Here is a 24,675-nt window from a genome sequence, read left to right on the forward strand (position 1 = left end):
AACGCGTCGACGCTATTGTTCAGTACAATTTAAGCCTCCACCATCAATGTTTATATCTAAAAATTTAAAGTGGTAAAACATAGGTGTGAATAACTGGCAGTTTTAAATGTACCAATTGTATTTTACAAATTGTGTGTTTTACAAATCTTTGTCTTTCTTATTGTGCAGGTCACAATACATGGTGTTATTGTTTCCCCATTTTCTTTTATAATTCAATTAAGTACTACAATTTGTATAGATATGTAAATGATTTGTTTTTAATTTTAATTTGAGACTAATAATAAATATGTTATTCCTTTCACTTTTGTGATTATATGAGTTTTCATAGACAGTATGTACTTTTGAGGCTATGTTTTAGCTTTTGTTGAAATTATTCTCAAGGGAACAAATTCTTTCACTGGTATCAACCATCTGCGCCTGGACCTCAGAAAGGTGGCGGACAGGGTTACCACCACGGAGGGAGACCTGAGCACAGTGCAATCTGAGGTCTGTCAGCTGAAGGAGACGGTCACAGCTCCTCGGGATCACACTGCCCGCCTGAAGGAATGGGCAGAAGATGCGGAAGGATGGTCCAGAAGGAATAATCTTCGCTTTCTTGGATTTCCGGAACGGGCTGCAGGGCCAGCGGCGGACCTATTCCTTGAGGACTGGATTGGCAAGGTTTTCCCGTCCCTACGACTCTCCAAAATGTTTGCGGTGGAGAGGGCCCACAGGACTCTAGGGCCGCACTTGAAGTTGGGGTCCCCACCTAGGGCCATAATAACCCGACTCTTCCATTTTAGAGACCGGGACACGATCCTGCAACACGTCCGCAAAACAGGCCCGCCTAGATTTGAGGGTGCAAGATCTCCGGAACGATTTTCTAGGGGTGAAGAGACGGATGCGGAGCCAGAACATTAAATACAGCTTGCTCTTCCCGGCCAGGCTCCGAGTACAACACGGCAAGAGGACACATTTGATAACCCATCGGACGCTGATGGCTGGATGGACTCGCTTGGCCTGGCGGACCACGACCAGGCACAGGATTGGCAGGAGCGGCGGCAACGGACTGGGTGGCGGCTGAACCAACGACGTGAAGAGGGGGATCAGCACTCGAGAGACCAGGATCTTACAGAGGGAGGACGTATCATGGTGGGTCCGGACGGCACTCTCCGGGTAGAACTGGAGGCGATCCCGACTCAGAACCAGTTCTCCCCATTATGCTTGGTACAGGAAACGCAATCGGAATCGGGAGGTGCCCCCAGCCCAGTGGTTGAGACCTCGAGGGGCAAATGACTGGTCGACCCGGTGGTAAGAGAACAAAAAATGGGGTCATGGACACTGTGAGTACTTCTATATTTTTTTTTTGGACCCAGGGGGCACTGTTCAGGCCCGATGGACTTGTAAAAGGGGCCGTTCGCCCGGAGACTCGGGGGACTGAAAAGGTGGGGGGATCAAAACCTGTTGCTTTCAGAAGGGTACACTATTGAGCAATTTTTGGTACTACCTGGCTGGCTGTAGAGGCCGGGCTAGACCATTGGTCGGGCCGGGCTGCACGGTACCAGTCAGTCAACTGAACATCGACTCAGGGGGGAGAGGGATTTCCTTGGACTCTTGAACGTATCTTTTTTGTTTTTTCCATTCATTGATTACAAGTTGGGGGGGGGGGTCTAAGGGGTTGGTGGTTCTTTGGGGCGGGGTACTGAGTCCTCTGACCAGGAACGGGTTAGGATAATGCAGGGCTACCACCTGTGGGAGGGGGGTGGGGGGTAAAGGTTTCTTGTTCTGGTTGTGTGGGGGTCGCTGCCGGGTCTAAATGTAGGTACTTTATGGGGCACGTAAGGTGTCTGCTTTTTGGTGGATTGCATTGCAAAGCTGTGGGAGGTCCCTTATGTGATAGTTGGGTGCTGGGATATCACGGATTGTTAATTCATGATGGGTGATTCACTACGATATAAGCTGATAACATGGAATGTAAGGGGGCTCAATAACATGACTAAGTGAATCATACTGGCCACCTACCTCCGGCTCAATGGGTTAAGCATAGCCTTGCTTCAAGAGACACACCTATGGGGAGACTGTCTCAAGTATGTCCAGCGTAGATGGCAGGGGCAGGTTTTTGCAACATCTTACTCGGAGTTCGCCAGGGGCGCACTGATTTGGGTGGCGCCGGGTGTCCCCTTCAAGGCCGTGCATACTAAACAGAATCCGGAGGGGAGGTTTGTGATGGTAGTGGGGACATTAGATGGGCATAGTGTATGCCTGGTAAATATTTACGCTCCAAACAGTGATGATGGGGAGTTTCTAGGTCGAGTGCTGGGGCAGTTAGACCTGGACTCAGAAACGGAGCTCCTTATTGCAGGAGACTTTAATTGTGCCCTAGATGGAGAATTAGATAGGCACCCCTCAAAATTAGAGGCCAAACCTAGGACGAGAGAAGCGATGGGCCAGATGCTCCAGAGTTATGGCTGACTGGATGCATGGAGACACCGCAACCCCGCTCGTCGGGTGTATTTGTGCCACACGCCTGCTGCCAATACCCATAGCAGACTGGACTATTTTTTTCTCCAGGGAACGGCAGTGCACCGAGTACCGGAGATCCAATATTGGCTCGATACCTGTCCGACCACTCCCCGCTCCTGCTTACGTATTCGTTGAGCAGACCACGGCCTAGGGTCCCACTCTGGAGGCTCAACACGGAGGCTTTGGGCGACCCGACCTACAAAGATGCTATCCTACAGGGGCTCGAGGCCTATCTGGTGGTTAACTGGGGTTCAGCTAGCTCAAGGGTGACTGAATGGGACGCAATGAAGGTGGTGGTTCGAGGGATCTGTTTATCCATGGAGATGGGGGTAAAGAAGGTGTTGGAGCGTGATCTCCGCCGGTGTGAGTAACGTCTGGCGGCGCTGGAAAACGACTTTCCCTACTGAGAGGCGGCCTGAATGGACTGCCACGCGCCAGCAGCTGGGGGACACGTGGGCCTCGCTTGGCAAATTTAATAGAACTGCCAGCAGGCGGAGATGGTACACAGAAGGGGACAAGGCCAGACGGTTACTGGCGCGTTTGATTTGGGCAGAAACTCAACACCACCCGATTCTGCCACTGAAGAAGGATATGGGCCAGATGGTATACACCCAGCAGGAGATAAATCACGTCTTTCGGTCCCATTTATGTAAAACATACTCTGAACCTCAACCCCCCACGGGCCCACAGGGCGTAGAAATATATCTTGAGGGGTTGCAACTGCCCTGTGTCGACGAAGACAGTCAGGAGGACTTGATAGCCCCCTACGGGAGGAAGAAGTACGAGCGGCGATAGCCCACTTGAAGTCAGCAAAGTCCCCCGGGATGGACGGATTAGCAGCCGAACTATATAAAGACTACAAGGGGGTCCTCGTCCCGAAACTCCTGGAAATGATGACGGAGGCTCATGACCGCGGCTCGCTCCCAGATTCCATGAGGGCGGCAATGATAGTTATGATTCCCAAGCCGGGTAAGGATCCCTTTCTTCCTGGTTCGTATAGGCCCATATCCATGGTGAACGTGGATCTGAAGATTGTTAGTCAGGTGTTGGCAAGTCGACTCCTCCCCTATCTGACGGCTGGTCCACGAGGACCAGTCTGGTTTTATTCCAGGCAGGAACACAATGCGGAATATCCTTTGCCTAGCCCACGTAATGCAGGCTTTGGGGGGGATGAGCTCAGCAGAACACCCTAGTATTCCTTGACATTAGACAAACATTTGATTTGATCCGTTGGGCTTACCTCTGGAAGGTACTGCTGAAAATGGGGTTAGGGGAGGGGTTTATTCGGTGGAAAAAACTGCTTTATACTCAGCCAGTAGCTAGGGTTTGCACGGGGCAATGCGTGTCAGATATAATACCTATAACGAGGGGGACGCGCCAGGGGTGTCTGCTTTCCTCCTTATTCTTTGCCCTGGCAATGGAACCGCTGCGTGTCATCTCCGCACGGTGCTGAAGTGTCAGGGCATACAAGTGGGGGACATGGAGTACGTAGTGTCCCTATACGCTGATGATGCGTTGGATTACTTGAATCGGCCGACACAGTCATTGCTAACCCTGATGGCCGCACTGTCGCAGTTTACGGAAGCTTCCGGGCTTGCTGTGAATAAAACTAAATCACAGCTTTACGCTATTGGACAACAGACCGACTGGGAAGGGGTTCGACGCCCGTAGATGGGTCTCCCATGGGAAGACGACCCGCTTCGCTATCTGGGGATATGGATTGGACGGAATGCGGCAATCTTCTTCCAGCATAATATGGGGAGGGTAATCCGGGGCCTGCAGGGGAGCATCGCCTTCTGGAACACCCTTAAGCTCTCACTGATGGGGAAGATCGCCCTAATAAAAATGGTGGTCCTCCCACGCTGTCTGTACACAATGCAAGGGTCTTTTTATGAACTGCCGCACCAAGTCTTTCGGGAATTGGATTCCCTGCTGGTCCTTTTACTGTGGAACGGGAGGCGGTGTAGGGTGAGTCTAGAGGTTCTGAAACGGAGGTGGGGCGGGGGGGGTTAGAAGTCCCAGACCTTGAACTTTACTATTTTGCGACACAACTGCAACATGCTGTCGCTTGGCTGGATACGGACCCCTCTTGGGAGATGTCCCTGCTGGCAGGTACGTATGGAAGCAAGCAGCTGGGAGCGCTACTTTGGCAGGTAGGGGGGCAATGGAATCGCGGCCCCCCTCCAGTGCGGCTGGTGCACACAATATGGAACCGAGTGGTACGACGCCTAATTCAAGACAGGCCGTTCGGCACTGACATGGACCTCTGGCTACTGCCACCCTTTGCCAGGATAGAACAGATCATGTCGACAGACAAGTGGAAGGAGGGGGGCTGCCTGATGCTGGCAGACCTTTATCCGGACGATAAATTAATCTCTTATCAGGAGGCTACGACCTCCTTCGAGCTGGGACCGGGGCAATTTCTCCAATATGCCAAAATAGTGGCGACAGCGCGGCTACTATGGCCCTCGTTTCTGGAGGCTCCGGTGCACTCCCGCACAATGGTTACCATGATAGTGATGGCAGGGGGGCGGAAGTTGGTGACTCACCTCTACAGGGCTTTAAGGGAAAATAAAAAGTAAGGTCCCCTGACGATAGAACATAAATGGCAGCAGGTGTGTCCGCAGGAGATTACCCCGCGAGAGTGGGAGAAAATTCACGAGAGTGTGCAGAAGGTGTCGGCGAGTAACCGCTTCAAACAAATTCAATACAACATTATACATATGACCTATCTCTCACCCAAGCAGCTCCAGACCGTAGATAACACCAGAGACTCACATTGCCCGAGATGTCGTAGTGCACAGGTGGATTTTGTACATATGGTGTGGGCGTGCCCTATTCTTTGGACGTATTGGGGGTCGGTCCTGGAGGACCTGACAAAAGTGACGGGGTGGTTAATAGACCTGGACCCGCGTACTTGTCTCCTGGGCTTGATCCCACGGGATCCCAAGCGGAAAGTAAGCAGGCGATTTTTGGTGTTAGGCCTAGTCATAGCCCGGCGACACATCGCAATCCATTGGATGTCCCAACAGGGCCCGACACTGACGAAATGGAGGGGGGATCTGCAGGAGTGGGCACTGGCAGAGGAGGGGCACATGCGAAACACCAGGAGGGATGGCAAACTACCGGAGGTTCTACAGGCTTGGGGGGCAATGCTTTGGGATTTGGCAGGATGGGACACCCGGGTGACGCAGGACAGTTCAGAGTTAGCGCCCTCTGGGCAGGGAGAGACCCCAGAACAGGAAAATGAGACACACGGCGACCCACCATAGGGATTAGATGCATTAGTCCTTATAAAACTTTTTCTTATATCTCTACGGACCCGGCAGCAGAAGGGGGGAGGTGGGTGGGACGGGCTTTGGGGGGGTGGGACGGGGGTATAGGGGGTTAATCTTCTTATAGTTCTGTTATAGTTATGCAACACTGAAACTGGGAACATTGTGGACAAAGGAGTCGCCATCAACATCATCATTGCTAGGTCGCTTGTATTGCAATATTGCTGATGTATGGACCACCTCAGCAGGGGCGGTTAAGCTCTATGTTTGTACCTTGCTTGATTTAATGGAGATACAAACCTAATAAAGAAATTTAAAAAAATAAAAAGCAGACCCCAGAGCCCTCCAAAACTACCACTCTTTCTCGCTACTCCCATTTCCCACCAAACGCATGGAGAAGACCTTCAACGTCCAACTCACTGAACACCTGGAAAGAAACAACCTGCTAGACCACTCCAAATCCGGATTCAGAGCCAACCACAGCATCGAGACGACATCCGCACCCTACTCGACAGAGGAGATTCCGCTGCCCTGATTCTTCTCGACCTCTCCACAGCCTTCAACACAGACTCCCACCACACACTCATCAATCGACTGCAACAGATCGGAAACAAAGATTACGCTCTTAGATGGATGACCTCTTTCCTCACAGGATGCACCTAGAGAATTTGTCTCCTTCCCTTCACCTCACAGCTGAAGCTCACCATCTGCGGAATCTCACAAAGTTGATCCCTCAGTTCAAACCTCTTCAAGATCTACATGACATCGCTAGCAGACATCGTCTGAATCCACAATATCATCATTTCCCACGCTGACGACACCCAGCTCATCCTCTCGCTCTCAGCAGACCCCAAGCACGACGAAGACCAACTTCCGCTACTGCATGAAGAATATTTTGGCCTGGATGAAGGACAACTGCTTGAAGCTCAACACAGACAAAACTGAAGTGCTGATTTTCAGCAGCCACTCCTCCCTTTGGAACAACGCCTGGTGGCCATTAGAACTTAGACCCACTCCGAACGACCATGCTCGCAACCTCAGCATTGTCTTTGACAGTGAACTCTCCATGGAACTACAGGTCAATGCTGTCTTCTCAGCCTACTTCCACACGCTCCGCATGCTCCACAGAATCTTCAAATGGCTCCCCATCCGCACGAGGAAAACCGTGACGGAGGCCCTGATCAACTGCTGCCCGGACTACGACAACACACTATGCAGGCACCACCAGCGAACTAATTAGAAGATTCCAGACAATCCAGAACATAGCAGCCAGACTGATCCTCAACCTGCCCAAAAGGACCTACATAACCAAACGCCTGAGAGTCCTCCCGATCCAGAAAAGATGCCATTTCAAGCTTCTGACCCATGCCTACAAAGCCCTCCACCACTAAAGACCTTCATACATGAACCACCACCTCAATTTCCACCAGTCACCCAAAAACCTTCACTCACCTCACCCAGACACCACGCATCTGCCGCTGCTGCAGCGGGAGGATGCTCCTTCTCCCACTTCACCACACCTCCGAACATTACCCTCGTTGACCGACTTTAGAAAGGTACTGAAGTCCTGGCTCTTCGACTGAACCCCCAGCCCAGCACCAAGGGTGACAAGCCACGCTATACATGTACTGTATGATTGATTGATTTTTTTTCCTGCACTTTGATCCCTGTTAACCTTCCCTTACCACTACCCTCTGTGTTGCTCCTTACGATGCACCCCTGTGTTTTTTGCTTGCCCTGAGTTGCTTCCCTTCCCCCTGTGATTCCAACCACTCTGTGTTAGTTTCCCACCTGCATTGTTTCCACTCATCTACTTGATTTATTTATTACTAATCCAGCTCGGATCAGTAAACAAAACAAAAAATAAATGCTTGTGTTATTTTGTAGGCATGCACATCCTGGGTGCATACGCCTACAACCTGGTTTAGCTGGCAGCGTAGTGTTTTTTTCCTGCTTGGAAGCCATGTTCTACAGCATCATGGATGCTGGACGGCATGACTAAAACTATTGCAAAGCCAATTTGTCTCTAATGCAAGACCTATTGGCTTTGCCAATGCTTGTTGACATGATGAGTGTGTCCCTAATTTTCATTATCTAAAGAAAGTACTATGAAGTAGAGTCAGTCCTATGTATGACGGTGGTTTGTATATGTATTACTTTTTGGCAAGTCTGTAGCCCTTTTGGATCTAAAACTGCCATATGATTGATTATGCCCTAGCTCATCCAGTTTTCCAAGGTGATCTTGGCATATGATTAACTGTACCCAGCATTACCAATCTTTCAGTCAGTGGACTGAATGTCTGGCAACAGTCCTACTTAAAATTAGAGAAAATGCTGCCATTTAGCTGACCCTTTTGCATCCGCATTGACCTTTTACTGGTGATCTTGGTTTGTTACAGACTATTCTTCAGTTCTTGCAGGCTTTTAGGGGACATGTTGATGTTTAATTGACTTTTACATCCAATTCTACACTTCTCTCAGAGATGGTAGCCGTACTACCAAGTTTTACCAAGCAATATGTAACCAATACAATTTGTGTGGGCCTTGCTGTATTTTCTTTTTTTCCATTATAAGTGTAGCCCCCACGTTTTCGGCATGTTAAGTATCAGCTGTAGGTAGGGTTTTGACATGAAGCCTTTCTGGGGATATGTGACTGACTGCTCTCCAGTCTTACCACCAATTTAGGTGCTGGTTAGTGAGAGACTGTCATACATGCAAAAGTAGAAGGTATATATTAACCAAGATAAGTATACAGAAATTACAACTTTGAGCATGGAATTTCTACACTGATTTGTATTACTTGTTTGGGTATGCAAAACACTCATACTCAAGAGATTTGAGCCGGGTTACAGACAACTGACTTTCAAAGGTTCCAAGTCAGTAGAAATTTCAGTGGTTCAAAGGACAACTGTCACTTCCAATGTAATTTGTTCACCACTTCAGTCAAGCACTAGGGTACACAACCCTACAACACTACACTAGGCTACACAACCCTACAACACTGCACTAGGGTACATGACCCTATAACGCAGCACTAGGGTACACAACCCTATTACACTGTACTTTATTTCAGAGTGTACAAAACTGTTCTTTCTGCGTAGGCTGCTTCTGGATGTCTTACACGTCCTGTTTTTCCACTCCATCACACTATGAAAGACTACTGTGAGATCGCCTCAGATGGGCATGGGAATGTGTTAAGAATGATTAATTACCTTATTTGAGGGTGTATGAATTTGTGCTTTCTGCGTAGGCTGCTTCTGGAGGTGGTACTGGTGATATGACTCAAGATTCAGGAACGGGTAACTGGCGAGGAATGTTGAAAGCATCAAAAGGAGAAGACACTGAGGAAAAGCCAAAGATGCCTCTGATTCCTGCTAGCCCTCAGAGAGGCCATGCTGTAAATCTATTGGATGTGGTATGTAGTTTTGTTGCATGTTCAATAAATCAAGTATTTGCATTTGCAGGCCATTTGCCTAGGTTATTGCACACAACCATCTTAAAAGCATAAAGAGCCATTATCAAAGGGAATATGCTTTTCATATTCTGTTAAGGGGTTGATGTATGGATTTACCTATTCCCATCCTAATTAAAAATGTTGAGCACTATATAGGTTGTTATAAAGCTCTTGTGATTTTGTTCATTCCAGCCCCAAGGAATGATCTTTCACAGAGGGAGTGTGTTGTAATAATTTATTTTAATAGTTGGATAAACTACCTATATTCAAAGAAAAAGTTATTCTCAAAAATCATTTTAGAAAGCAATAGTATCTTCTTAACACTTTGTACAAGAATATGAATTTGATACAGCTCTGGTTTCACTATTTGTAACCCATGTTCTGCTATAATGCTATTACCTGAAGTCCACAGGTGCTTCAGCACATGCATGTATATCCATATTTGGCCTTAACCTCTTGTCTTGGCTGAGTGTTGACCACCTCTAGTTCTCAATCCAGTATGGACTAGAGTGTGTTTCTCATGCTCAGTGATTCTACACTGCTGGTCCCCTTACTTGTGGGTATTGTTTTCTCTTCTCCATCGGGTAAGGCAGCCTCTGTCTTATTCTTAGGGTTTCAAACAGTGTGCTTTTAAATAGAGCTTCCTATCCCTGCTGGGGTAACAAAGCCTTCCGTTCTGCATACCTTTTGTAATAAACATCAGCCTGGTGCACAACTACTCCTGTGTGAGTGAATATTGGAACAAAGGAAGAGTTGTATAGATATGCAGAGAAAGGAAGACAATATACTGCATTAAAAATTTGATTTAATTTTCAAGAAGAGGAGTAAAAAAGATGAATCTGCAGACAAATGAGCACCTCTGCTGTTGATGACGAACCAAGGCACCATATCCAAGGACAGTCCCAAACCAAGGTCTCCCTCACAAGCCATAGTGTATAATAGTACCCCCACCTTCTGCTAAAAGGGAGAAGGTACTGTTTTGTGTCGCCCTCTTTTCTCTGATGCCCGTTATCTTGTTCCTGGTAGGGTCACTTGTCAAAGGACAGTAAAGAGGCATTAATCACCTTTTTGCTGTAGACCTTCTATGCGTCAAACCTTCAGCAAACAGTATCTATAGACCATTCCAACTCCATGACAGAGGTAGGGATATTCGGTCAGCAATTGAACTTGGAGATTTTGCCGGTTTCTCCTTCCGAACATGGTGGCATTAGTACGTTTCACTGAGAGAGTGAGCGCTTCTCACTCCATTTCGCGAGCGGTCCTTTAACCGAGTCCCAATTTACTGGGTTGGACAAGGGCCCTTTCTGCTCCAGAGTCGTCCTTCGAAGAGGACTGCCAATTTGGTGAGCAAAAAGCCTTGTTGCAAGAAATAATAAACACATCTATTTTCTTAAGGTGCCACGTTACTCTTGCAACCTGCTCAACCTGTCATGTAGTTCAGCTCGGTGATGGCAGCTGCCTGACTTGGTAATAGACGGCACTGCCTCCCCCTTTCTTTTACCGGATCATGTAAGTTATAAAGTTATTTAGGTCTTCCACCTCACTGCAGACCCAAGACTATCCTGGAAAAGAGTTCCCAGCTCTCTGGTGGTAACCAAAAAGACTGCAAGATATGCAGAAAATTTTGCAGATGATGAATCAAGCTTGTCTTCAAAGACCTAAACAACGAGCCATGAGAGTTCTCACTTAAAAAACAAAGTCTCTGTAGCAGTTCTAAGATTAGAGGTTCCCTTTACATCAAAATAAGCTGTGAAGAATTACAAGCAAATCAATGTATCTCCTGCGGCACCTCAGCTTCAGAAGAAGCCTAAGCTTCAACTAGAGCGGTCTTCTCCAAGAGAGCTACATTCTCAATCAAGAGCTCCATCTCCAGAGCAGACCATTTTCACCATCCTATTTCTTTTTACTAGTATTTAGGACCACAGTGCCGATAAAAATGTATTTGTTGACAGTGGAGTCTACTACTCCGTCAACATCGCCATCCACAGCAATATTATTGGCAAAATCATTAAAAAGAAAAAGCCAGCGAGAAGTCCTCCTTGATGTCAACTCAGACTATCGCCGATGACATCGATGATGGGACATTTGTTGAGGACACCTTCGTTGAGTACATTTTTTGCCTTCACCGTCGATGAGACACTGGTCACAGACAGCTACGTCAACAATACAACTGTTGATGACACTTGTGTTGATAGTACAATCTCGAATTTAGTCTCTGGCCGAGGAGCCTATCACATCCCTAATAATGTTTATCTCGTAGACTGGTGTATCACAGAACTTGTTACACATCACTCTGTTGTAATGGAATAACATCCAAGTAGCCGTAGAGTAAGTTGCATACATAAGGTTTATTAAGTCTTAGTTACAGGATATTAAGATGGTAAATAGTAGATAGGAAGTTTAAGCCCACCTGAAGCAGCATCCTTGCTGCTCAGGCCACACACTTCATCTGTCTCTCTCTCAACCATTCCATCACATCACAAAGCCCTCCATCATTCCACTACATCACATTCATACTGCTTGAGCAGCAGGGAACTAAGGGAAAGGATGTATAGTAACAATTCAAGTCACAACATATCTCAGTTTCTTAGGGAAAACATTTACAATATGAAACAATGTACAATGGAAATACACATCCTCCAATATCATAAGCAAAAGATAAGGAACACAGGTTAAAACTAATTCATTGCAAATTAAAAAAAACAAAGCTGGAAAGAAAAACGAAACAGTCCTACGACATAAAATACATTAAAATTACACCAAAGTAGTACTATTCAGGACTTGGAGAATTAAGGACACCTCAGTGGTGTAACACCCTAAGGACACCACTGAGAATTAAGACCCTAGTGTTGTACCACCCTAAAGACACCACAGTGGTGCAACACCCTCACTCAACCTCTTCTGCCACACAACTGAAAATTAAACTACAACATTCGCACTAACTAGGGTAAACGACCCTGCAATGCACACACAATTTGTACGCCTGACTGGGCAAAAAGTCTCAGGGCAATGCATCTCAAAGTACACAAACCTAAAACCCAGCACTAGGGTACACAGCCCTACAACACAACACTAGCGTACACAACCCTACAACACAGCATTATGGTACACAACCGTATAACACAGTACTAGGGTACATGACCCTACAACACGCACATTTTTTGCACACCTGACAGGACCCTACGTCTCGGGCAAAGAACACTAGGGTTCACAACCCTACAACGCATCACACATGCTACATACTTCATACTACAAAGGTAAAAACTTGGACCCCAAAACAATTATGGCATAGTACACATAGATAATACAATAATAATAATAAATTAGCATAGTATAAATAACACACTCATAAAAATATCATTAAAACATTCTAACACAGGTCCACGATGCTACGTCAGAACACACTTCTCTACAATCATAACACCATTCTGCGAATAACATCTATACACCACCAGAAAAGTAAGAATAGCAACTAAAAAAAACTCAGAGTAATACTGAACATTTGTAAACATGTAAGCAAAACCAGACTTGCCTAGACAAACTAAAAAAAACAAGAATAGTACTTTGAGAATAGAATTGAATGTGGCTCAACTAAAAGCAACTCATGCAGCAACTTCAGCATAACCTGCAATATGCACATAGGCAGCTCTCAAAATGATACTGACATTAACAAAACTTAGCAGGTTAGTAGGCACAAACATAATCCAATTATCAAGATAATACCTCACGAAATATAAATTCACCAGCTTTACCCAAAGCCACATATGCCTCTCAAGGCTGGATAATGCCTTCAATCAAGATCGGGAAGTTCACTGTGTCCACTGACCCAGAGCATGTTTCTGCCTACTAGGAACACTCATTTTCCAACAATTGTCTCAGGTAATGGAGGAGAACACAGAGACTGGGGGCTGAGCTACAGAATTTTCCTTTTCCCTTTGTTGTTATAACTCTTAAGGTTACCACTTCCTAAAAAATGTAAGTTCCTTATTCCGGGCAGCTCAGGTGTTGCTCTAAGTGACGTCCGCGCACACATTTCCAGTGTGTTACTGAACCTCACAACGATACGGGCGGAAAGCAGAGACTGTCAATATACGCAATTCACGCTCTAGCTTCCTTTGATCACGTTGTATCTTCTCTCTTGACCTGTCAACATGGCATGAAGAGATCTCAGAGTCATCCAAAATAGGGAGGGGCCGGACTTCGTCTGCACATGCTCCAGCACCCAGGTCTGTTGCTCCGAGACGCTTAATGCTCTTTCCTGCTTCGCGTCGCGAGTCACAGTGTGTGCCAGAATGATTTGTCTTGAGGAAGAGCAGTGACGACTAGGGAAAGCATCATTCCCATGCATGCTCTAGCACATGCATTACATCTGATAAAGGTGATGACAGCTTTCACCACCCATGGCTTCACAGGATGTACGGCAGCCCTCGCAGGATCTCCATGGATACACACTCCAGGTAGAAGTAATGCCTTGCAGCCCATTAAAACTCCGCTCCCACAGTAAGGTTCCAGCATGCACATAAATGTAACATACAGTAAAATTACACATGCAGTGCCAGTTATCAGGGCCTGTTAGCACAGCGATGCAAGCTTTTGTGACACAGCTTACTTTGCACTAGCTTTAAGCCTCTAAAGGTCTCTATAGGTGCCAGTACCGATGTCCCACACCTGCTGAGTTTCTTGTAAAAATCCACACAATATAACGTCCATATATCCGTTCACTCAAAACTTTGATCCAAATCAATGTTACCAGTTGGCATAAATGCTGCCAGTTCACTTCAATTGAACGCTGCTGCCGGTTCTCATGGAATGCTACAAATTCATAATGCCTCCATTACCATTCTATGTAAATAACAGATCCACGCCCTGGCAGTCTGATGGGAATGACACTAGTGGAGCTGCACGGTGTTGTTTTTTTCTGTAGTGCACAGTTTCTTGAGTAGTTCCCTTTAAGTTTCCTTTAGATTTCTTCAGTAATTTCTTCAGTTCACACACGTTTCCTTCTTCTAAATCATCGCCACTGTTATAATGGAAGAAAATCCAAGTAGCCATAGAGTAAGTTACTTGAATAAGGTTTATTAAGTCTTAGTTACAGGATATTCAAATGGTAAATAGTAGATATGAAGTTTAACCCCACCAGGAGCAGGATCCTTGCTGCTCAGCCAACACACTCCAACTCTCTCTCAACCACACCAGGCAACCAAGCATTCCATTACATCACCAAGCACTCCAGCATTCCTCTACATCACATTCATACTGGATGAGCAGCAGGAAACAGGTAACTAAGGGAAATGATTTATACTAACAATTCAAATCAGAACACACACCTTCTCATTCAGTATATATCGGAACATTCACTTTGCAGATTGCTGGACACTGATGGTTCAGAAGAAGAAAGGCTTTTTGACCCCTCATTTCTCCCTTGTTAATTGCAGATTATGTCATGAATATGGTGACAATCAGGAGTTTTCATTCACAAAGCTTTTTGATGAGATACACGCTGAACCCTATTAACAAAGGTGTTATGAAGCTTTCGTTGAAGTGACAGCCATCTCAATGACAATCGCTCAAGGGTTATGAAACCTGCAGACCATCACTTTCCTAATGGAAAAACAATTTGAATCCCAACAGCCTTGGTATAGGACTAAAAATGGCATATATTACAAAAGCTTACCAGATAAATACCAACCACAAGGTACACCAAGTCAAAACTCCTAAAAGGATGCTTTCTCTTCCTCAACCAGTTGCTCAGTAGTATCTCCAGCTAAAAAAGTCATGTTGTGTTTAGACTCTTAAACCAACTGTTATAATCTATTGCTGCATTTCCCTTCTCTATGGTTCCCTAATTTACTGCTCAGCCAGTGTGAGTGTTGGTATGCCTGAAAATATCTAGAATGCTGGAAGTATGATGTGGTCATGGAATGTTGGGTACTTAAGGAGCTGTGGAGTGTCAGTTGGTGGCAGGCTGAGCAGGACAGAGGTTGCTCCTGGTGGGGCGTTATATGGATTTACCATCTTCCTGTAATTAACTGATGTAATTATCTTAACAATAAATCTATGATTACATCTACTCATCATCTGGTCACTAAGGACTATCATATTTACAATACTGGCGACGAGGTCAAAAGAACTACGTGTTGGTGAAGGATTACCCTACATTACCCTGAATTACCCTGGATTACCATGAAACTAAAGACTTGAGAAACAACAAGAATATTAAAGAAAGAAGATTATCAAAACGACGCTCTGGCAAGCCCCACCAGTGTTCTTAGTCAACAGAACAGCCTGCAGTCCAGAGCGTTTAAAGTTGTTGGCATTCCTATGAACACCAGACTTGGATTTATCAGCCTTGCTTGTCACCTGTATTTTCTTCAATATTGATCACATGCTGACTGTCCTATTACTGGTTTTATTTGGTCTGCTGTCCTGCTGCCCGTTAAATCTGACTTGGGACCTGAGGCAACAGGGGGTGAGTTTTCACTTCGTGATGTTCACGAGTGAAGCAGACTGACGACAAGAGGCGGCACCTGGTGAGTTTACACTTCGTGTTGTAAACGTGTGTAGGTTGTGAAAGCAAGGCTGGGGGCTGAGCGTCGTCTCGCACAGAGTTCATTTGACGGTGGAGAGATTGAGGTCTGCGCTCGCAACGCGTCCTGGCAGTGGAAGAGACATTACATTTTTAAATCGAGCCAGCGTATCTTTCAATGCTTGCCAACTCACCGTTTGTCGAGTCGGTGACGGTTGGTCAGTGGAGCTCCTCTCGGTTCCCCTGTTAGAGTCCAACTGATGACGCATTTAGAATTCATCAGCGTGTTGGTGATGGGGATTCATGGGTAAAAAAACGAGACCTATTTCCTTTGGAAAACGACGCTAAACGGCACACTAGCGGCCATCTTGGCACTTTGGGAAAGATCCTTTAAATTCGCTGAAGATCGCGACGTTTAAGATTAACTGTCCTCTGGACATCGAGTCATTTGGTGTTCCTACTTCATTCACGATGTCTATCCGACTTCTCATCACTTGTATTTGTCTTGGGATACAGTGCTTGATTGTGACAATGGATGGTAGGATTTTCGTGTCCTTCTTAGTACCGCTACACGACAATGGATTTCTTGGGCTTTTACCTTGTGGGCTGATTGGAGCCACTGACTCTATGCTCGGGGATTTTGGCTGAGGACACCCTCGCTGGTCATCAGAAGTCACTCAAATGAGGAATGTATACTGAACGTTGTCGTCAAGACTTGGACTGTGGTACTTTTTGCGCTTTTGCGTGCATCTGATAACACTGGTTATGGCTTGTACCACATAGACTGCACATGGACTTTGGTTGAGAGCCTACAAGAATTTCGGGTGAGGTATCGCTCATCGATCCTAGACTACGGTGACCACGTTTTTTGTTTTAATTTGTTTTGTTACTGTTGCTTTGTCCCTATTTACAACTGGGTGTTACAATATTGTAATGGAGGCATATTGCAGTTGTCGCAGGATCTTTCTGTTTGTTTTAAATTTGTAAGGAAGAGAGAAGGAGAGTATGTATTGTGTTTATTGTTCTTACTTGCATACTTGGGTTGGTGTGTACTTGGTCTGGCGTGGTTTTCCGTTATGGGTTGCCCTAAGTTTGGGGTGTAGTACTCATTACTGGTTTTTCCTAGATTTACATTTTGTGTGTTACGATTCACATTTAATGTGTTATTTGGTTGACTTTTTGTTGCCAATCTACTTCACCTTTAGTTTGGGTGAAAGAATGTTCATGTGATTTGGACTGCGTATGGGATAACACTCCCACTTGGAGTTTCTTTACGTGTACGCTCACTGTTTGGTTGGTGAGTGAATGGTTTTTCCTGCACTTTCTTTAAGTGTTGCTCACCGTTTGGTTAGTGAATGAATGGTTTTCCTGCACTTCTTTAAGTGTTGCTCACCGTTTGGTTGGTGAATGAATGGTTTTTCCTACACTTTCTTTAAGTGTTGCTCACCGTTTGGTTGGTGAATGAATGGTTTTTCCTGCACTTTCTTTAAGTGTTGCTCACCGTTTGGTTGGTGAATGTATGTTTTTTTTTTCTGTACTTTCTTTAAGTACTATCTGCATGTACGCTCACTGTTTGGTTTGTGGGTGAATGGTTTTTCCTGTACTTTCTTTAAGTGCTAACTTGGTTAATTTGCAGTTAACACTTTCTTGTGAGTTTTCTCTGCTTCTTACTTATTACATGTTTGTGTTGAAGCAATTCTAGGTTTTACCTGGATATGAGTTTTTTTGTGTTTTTCGGGTTTTATCTGTGTTATGTTGGATTGATTATTATACTGTCTAAGTTTAATGCTTTCTGGGATCTCTTTTATTGTGTTTCAAGGTGTGTGATTTCATTGGCTTTTGAGTTGGCTTACATTTTCATCTTTGTTATATGTACTTGAATCATTTGTTCAATGTATTTTCATGCATCTTTATTTATCCTTCATTGTGTTTGGTTTCCTTAGGGAAGGGGATGTGTTATAATCTATTGCTGCATTTCCCTTCTCTATGGTTCCCTAATTTACTGCTCAGCCAGTGTGAGTGTTGGTATGCCTGAAAATATCTAGAATGCTGGAAGTATGATGTGGTCATGGAATGTTGGGTACTTAAGGAGCTGTGGAGTGTCAGTTGGTGGCAGGCTGAACAGGACAGAGGTTGCTCCTGGTGGGGCGTTATATGGATTTACCATCTTCCTGTAATTAACTGATGTAATTATCTTAACAATAAATCTATGATTACATCTACTCATCATCTGGTCACTAAGGACTATCATATTTACAATACCAACCTATACACTTTTCATATCTGATGATGACCAGGATGATACAAGGCACTCATCGCCAAGAAACCCTCAGTGAGAATGGTTATGTGGCTAAATCACTGGATTTTCCAGCAGCACCACCTGTTGACTCTGCACCTGATTATGTAGCAGGATTCCCCTGTTGTCAGAAAGGCTTCTAACAGTTTCAAATATTGCTACCAGTGAGACAAAGGCTGTTCTCTGTAAGACACTCCAGAGAAGTCAAGCATATCAGTTCCTTTTTAAACAAAAATCTTTTATTGCACATTTTCTATAGATACAAACACCCTGGGCCCGCCCCCTCCTCTGCCCCATACGCTCAGAATTAACCACTGTACATGAAGAGCATAGAAACCCCATCCATAAACCATAAATACCATATTTTCTATTATACCACAACAAAGAGTCGGAAATGCACAGTTGGGTGGCCAATTTACCCCTCTTTCCTACTTTAAAGTGCATTGTGCAAGAATAAACAATGACGTTAAATAACATCTCACCAATAATACCACACAAATAACACCCCCTGTCCCCTCAACCTGAGGTCCTCCTACCCCTTTATATTCAGTTTGTCCACAAATTATACAAACAATGGAACAATCCTTATAGGAATATACAAATTCATAATTGTCTTGTTATCCGTTCTAGCTAAAATTAGGTATTTTGGAAAAAAAACACATAGAGAAGACTGTAGCCTGGCCTCCTGGTTTCCCCACTCCCAACTAGTAAAAACAAATCCCCCAGAGAACCCTTTGCATATCTAGTTGTTTACCCAACCACTTAGGGGTGCCCAAATTGTACTTCCCCATTCTTTGCTTGTCTGGCTTTCCTAGCATAAATAGCCTTCTCCAGGGTGGGGCGAGCCAATATCCGGCTCAACCACTGGAACAACGGAGCATTCAGATCTAGCCAGCCCAATGCTATAGTTAATCTTTAAAAAAACAAATTGCAACTGCCAAATAATTTTCTGCCTTTGCTATCCGTCCCTCATTTTGAACTCCCAATAAAATAAGGCTTGGAGTCAAGGCGACTTTTATCTCTCGTTTGTATTCAAGAAAACAGGTGATTTCCACACAGAATAAGGAACAGCGAGGACAGATCATACCACTACCCTGCCCCACTTTGCTGTCCTAGCGCTGTGTAGTATAACATAAAGCAGGTCTTGAAGAATTGAGCTTGCAAATAAGCTGACATAAAAATGGATTGCAAGAAATTGAGAGCTTTATAAAACACTGAATCCGAGATCAACACTTTCTCTTGCCATTTTACATTAGAACTTTTCTAGGTCATCTTGCATCTCTGAATTCAGAATATGACATAATTTCCTGGTTCTGCGTCCCCCCCCCCCTGTGTTGTTAATTTCTCAACCAGCTCAATTCTACCAAAGCCCGCCAAGCCACCCCCCCCCTTACGCTGCAGATAGTCTCTAATTGCAGATATTTAAAAAAAAGTCTTTGTGGTTGGTACCAAACTTGTATAACTCCTCAAATGAGACAATCCCAGTGGCGGAATAAAAAGCCCCTACACTGTTAATACCTAATAGCGATCATCTTTGAATGCACTGATCCCCAAAAATTAAGGGCAGATTTTCATTAGTCAGCAATGGTGTATAAAAGTTCATTCTACCTATTTTCAACAATTTCTGTACTTGGCCCAGACTTTATAGGCACCCAAAATACACTTGAATCTAACTTTCTTGTAATAACTATAATCTAGTTGTCTCCAAAAGCAACCCCAGGCTTCATTACCAATCAATGGCTCATATGTTGAAGGTATTTCCTCTAGAGGCTAATTGATGTGCTGTTGTCTAAGTAATATAGAGCTATATTGCAACATAGTAGGCCAATAATAAATTTTAAGGTTTGGCAGTGCCCACCTTCTTTTTTTTTTTTTTTTTTCCTATTGGGAGCAAGAGGTTTCTCCAGTATTAGGGGTGTCTTTCATAGATTCAAATGCTTGAATATTCACCGTCGTCGAAGTGGGAGTCCCACGGTAAATAAAATAGCAATAATGCTAAATGTATATAAATATATATAAACATAATATATAATAAAGAAAGGAAATACAACTGAAAACCTCTAAAAATGATTCCTACATAGGAATGCAAGGTAAAGAGAAAAATCATTTGTAACACAGTGTCATTATGTTAGTCCAAATTACAGCCAATCAGGCGCCAGCACCCTCTAGAACCTTCTCCTCAGAAGCTCAAGCCCTCAGATTTTCTACCGCACGTCGTGTGAAGGGAGTCTCCCTGAGCTCTGCTCAGTTTTCAACTCTACTCATCTAGTTTCCAGTGTTTATCTCCACATGTCAAGTAAGAAGTCTTTATTCAGACCTTGCTCTTCTTGTGGGAAGCTGCGCCTTTTTGAAAAGGACCCCCACCAGAAGTGTATCTACTGTTTATACCCTGATCATGAGGCTGCCAGCTGCAAGTTCTGTAGAACCTTTTCTACTAAGACTCTTAAAGACCGAGAAGGCTGTCTTCTCCTTTGGCTGCAACGTCTTAAGGACAAGGATTCTGCACTGTCTGATGCAGAAAGTTTGCAATCTGGTCTTTCCTCAGCAGCCTCTAAGCGTGGTAGTGTTCAGGAGTTTCCATCTCCTTTCCTCAAAAAGGAATTGGCCTTGACTCTGGCTCCTGTGATGTCTTCTGCCACTCCTACCACTTCTACGCCCACGAGACCTGGCTCTCAGGCGTCTTCTGCAGCTTCTCGAGGTGTTTCCACGCCTCTTAAGGTTCCGCCGTCGACGGGAGCGTCTACGAGCGTTCCGACGACGAGAACAGCATTGTATGCATCTTCCATCTACCACTTCAGCCTTCTCGTCGTCGACGACGGTATCGTCGACAGCCTACACGTCGACGAGGGTTTTGTTGTCGTCTACACCTGTTCCGTCGACGATTCCCATCTCCTCGTCGACGGCAGACCCGAAGAGATCGTCGTCGTCGACGACTGTCGACCAAGCTCTCGTCGAGGAAGACACCGTCGGCCAAGCTCTCGTCGGCGAAGACACCGTCGACCAAGGTCTCGTCGACGAAGACACCGTCGACCAAAGCCCAGTCGACGAAGACTCCGTCTACGGAGATTCTATCTGCTTCGACGACGGCCCCGTCGACGACGGTCCCGTCGACGAATTCGTATTCAGTGGATCGCCCGTCGACGAAGACTACTTCAAAATTACCTTCGTCGACAGCCAAGTCAGTCTTGTCGGCGTTAACGACGACGGCACCGTCGACGGCGGCACCGATTTTGTTTGCCTCTTTGCCGTTAGTGCCATTGAAGACTTCTGAACCTTCTCATCGTCGCACTGCGGTTCCCTGCCAACAGATCTCTGATCCAGAGCCACAACCACCTTCTCCGATGTTTGCAACTACATCTGAGCATGACACGGACTCGGAGCATGAAGGGGACACTTTTGGGGCGGCACATAGTCCCTCTGATTTAATAATTAAATGTCAAGACTCTGATTCTGACGACGATGGCGGAGACCAAGAGTCTCAGCAAGGAGAGCAGTTGGTCCATGTTCCTATGGCTACCATTCCCTTAACCTTGATCTCTAATCTCCAACATATGCTGGACGATTACAAATGCCGTTTTCCAGCAACACCGCAGACCGCACCTGTGCAATCTCCTGCTCCTGTGTCACTACCTCCACCTTCTTTGCCGCCTGTTTTACCACCTACAACTTCGTCTCAAGTTCAGACGTCAATTCGAATCCATACCACTGTTTACCCGCAGGTTGCGGATGATGAGGCGGGCGGTCCCAGAACGTGAGGACGGAGAGATCCCTGACAACTCGGATGGCGATGCAGGCGACCAGGATATGGCTGAATGGGATGATTATCGGGCACAGACGCCCTCTCCTCAGCCTGGTAACTCGGGTGAATCCCCACCTGTAGATATATCGCCAGCTTCCACCTTTTAATGGATAAAGCGGCTCAGCGTTTCAAATTACCACGATCACAACGCGAGGAGGACTGTTTTCTTTATGATTTTAAAGATAAACCTTATAAGCAGGTTCACACTATCCCTATCATCGATTTCGTTTGGAAGGAGGGAATTAAACTCATGAATGCTCCTAACTCCTTACCTGCTCAAATACCGCGCCTTGAGAAAAAGTACAAGGCCCCAACTGGTTCTCCAGCTTGACTGACTTCTCACCCCAAGCCGGACTCTGTGGTAACTCAGGCCGCACAGCGTAGAGCACGGAATCCAGCGTCCCAAATCACAGCCCCTCCGGATATAGAGGGTCGACGCTTAGATGCTATTGGCCGCAAGTTCTCAACGATGGCTTCAACATCTGTCCGGGCAGCCAATGCCTTAGCCATCTTAGGACGTTATGACCGGCAGATGTGGTCAGACATTGCAGATTTCATGGCACTCACACCTGATGCTTCCAAGGCTGACGCCCAACAGATTCTTCGCGATGGTCAGAGGGCATCGGAAGAAATTATCGACTGTGCAATCGATATTGCTAACACAGGTTTCCGTCTGCTTGCAAGTGCGGCTGCACTCCGATGACAAGGCTGGCTGAAGTCCACCTCCTTCCGGCAGGAAGTCCAATCCAAAATACTGGACATGCCTTATGATGGGGAATCGCTATTCGGATCCCATATCGATGACGCCCTGGAGTCCATCAAGAAAGACACCGATACGGCAAAGTCTTTGGGCACGTTACAGTTTCGGAAGCAGTCCTTTCGAGGTGCGCGCGGACGCGGCACTTCTTCCATCGTTCGAGGTGGCCAACAATACCGCTCCTACAATCAGAGCGGCCAACGTTACACGCCCAATCAGCAGTCTCGTCAACAGCCCTCCAAACCATACAGAGGAAAGTCTTCCTATCGTGGATCCAATACAAAACGCCAATGACTTTTGTCACCCTCAAAGTGTTGGAGGACGAATCTCTCTGTTTTATTCTCAGTGGTCCTCGATCACCTCGGACCGCTGGGTTTTGGACATTGTCAAACGGGGTCATTCCCTGGAGTTTCTAGAGATTCCTCCTTGCACGCCACCTCGTGGCCCGCCTCCTCCACACCTCGAGGAGCTTTACCATCAGGTCCGTCTTCTTGTTTTAAAAGGTGCAGTCGAAGTGGTCCCAAAACATCAAAGAGGACAGGGTTTTTACTCTCGATTCTTCCTCATACTCAAGAAGACCGGAGATTGGCGACCCATTCTGGATTTGAGGGCTCTCAACCAGTTCCTAAAGTCACAATTGTTCCGCATGCTGACGTTACTGGAAATCCTGCGTCTTCTATCCAGCGAGGATTTCATGACCACCATAGACCTTCTAGACGCATACTTTCATGTCCCAATAATCCAACACCATCGCCAGTACCTGCGTTTCAAGGTGGGACCAATGCATTTTCAATTCAAAGTTCTGCCCTTCCGACTGCGATCAGCTCCTCGTGTGTTCACGAAGGTACTGGCCCCTGTGGTGGCTCACCTGCGTCTACAAGGAGTGCAAATCTTTCCATATCTAGACGATTGCCTGCTCAAATCTCAATGCCACCATCAGCTGGGTCAGGACACTCGTCTTTGCCAGCAGTCTCTGGGGTTGACCATCAACGTCGAAAAGTCACAGTTTGCGCCTCTGCAAACCAGAACCTTTCAGGGAGCGATCCTAGACACGCAGCTCTCAAAAGCGTTCACCTCGAACGAGCGACGTCAGAAGATCCTTCGTCTGGTCCCCCTCATTCGAGGAAAACAGTCCGTTTCTGTTCGGAAATGTTAAAATCCTTCTTGGGAATGGCTTCATCTTGTATCGCACTGATCCCAAATTGCAGGTTGCACACCCGTCAGGTCTCCGGGTCCTTCAACGACCTAGTTGCCGTCACAGCTCGCATGAGAAGGAGCCTGCTTTGGTGGGCGCAGCCTTCGAATCTGAAAAGGGGAGTGTCCTTCCTCGTTCATGCTCCAGATCTTACGCTGACGGAAGCCTCCCTGGAGGGGTGGGGCGCTCATCTCCAGGGCTTATCCATCAAAGGCAAGTGGACGCCGATGCAACGCACGTGGCATATCAACAGGCTAGAATTGATGGCGATCTTTCTAGCGCTCAAGTCCTTCCTCCCGGTTTTTCACGGGGAGTCAGTGCTAATCCAGACGGACAATACCACCAGTATGCACTACGTGAACAAACAGGGAGGGACCAAGTCTCCACATTTGTCCCGCTTGGCCCAGTCGATCTGGGATTGGGCGCTCCGCCATCACATCACCTTGACAGCTGTCCACCTTCCGGGCGTGTCCAACCTCCTGGCGGATTCTCTGAGCAGGTCCACTTCCTCGACACACGAATGGGAACTGCACCAACTGACTCTAGATCTTGTGTTTCGCCAGTGGGGTCACCCAGATCTAGACCTCTTTGCAACACCGGAAAATCGGAAATGCCCGTCTTATGCAAGTTGGCATCCCCACCCCGGGTCCTGCGGGAATGCCCTTTTGATTGTCTGGTGCGATCTATTCGCTTACGCTTTTCCGCCACTCCCATTAATACCGCGGGTACTGTGGAAAATGCGGAGGCAGCCCTGCCACATCCTGTTGATCGCACCACGTTGGCGCAGGCATGGTTTTCGGAACTGCTTCTGCTGTCCCAGTGCGAGCCCATTCCTCTGCGTCCCTGTCCAGACCTCCTAACGATGGACAGG

The 24,675-nt window shown here is 46.2% G+C and overlaps 1 protein-coding gene across 6 annotated transcripts in view; it reads left to right on the forward strand.

The window, feature by feature from the left end:
* The window catches only part of DNM1L (dynamin 1 like), a 747,198-nt gene that overhangs the window by 648,256 nt on the left and 74,267 nt on the right, over positions 1–24,675 (forward strand). For all 6 annotated transcript variants that reach the window (XR_013606882.1, XM_078673807.1, XM_078673806.1 and 3 more), the window contains one exon: positions 9,028–9,192. Coding sequence is in view for 5 of the 6 variants with exons in the window: in XM_078673807.1 (XP_078529933.1) it covers positions 9,028–9,192 (165 nt within the window). In the remaining variant the exon portion in view is untranslated. The remainder of the gene's footprint in view (positions 1–9,027; positions 9,193–24,675) is intronic.

Source organism: Lissotriton helveticus, chromosome 1_1 (assembly GCF_964261635.1).
Source record: "Lissotriton helveticus chromosome 1_1, aLisHel1.1, whole genome shotgun sequence".
Lineage (NCBI taxonomy): Eukaryota > Metazoa > Chordata > Amphibia > Caudata > Salamandridae > Lissotriton > Lissotriton helveticus.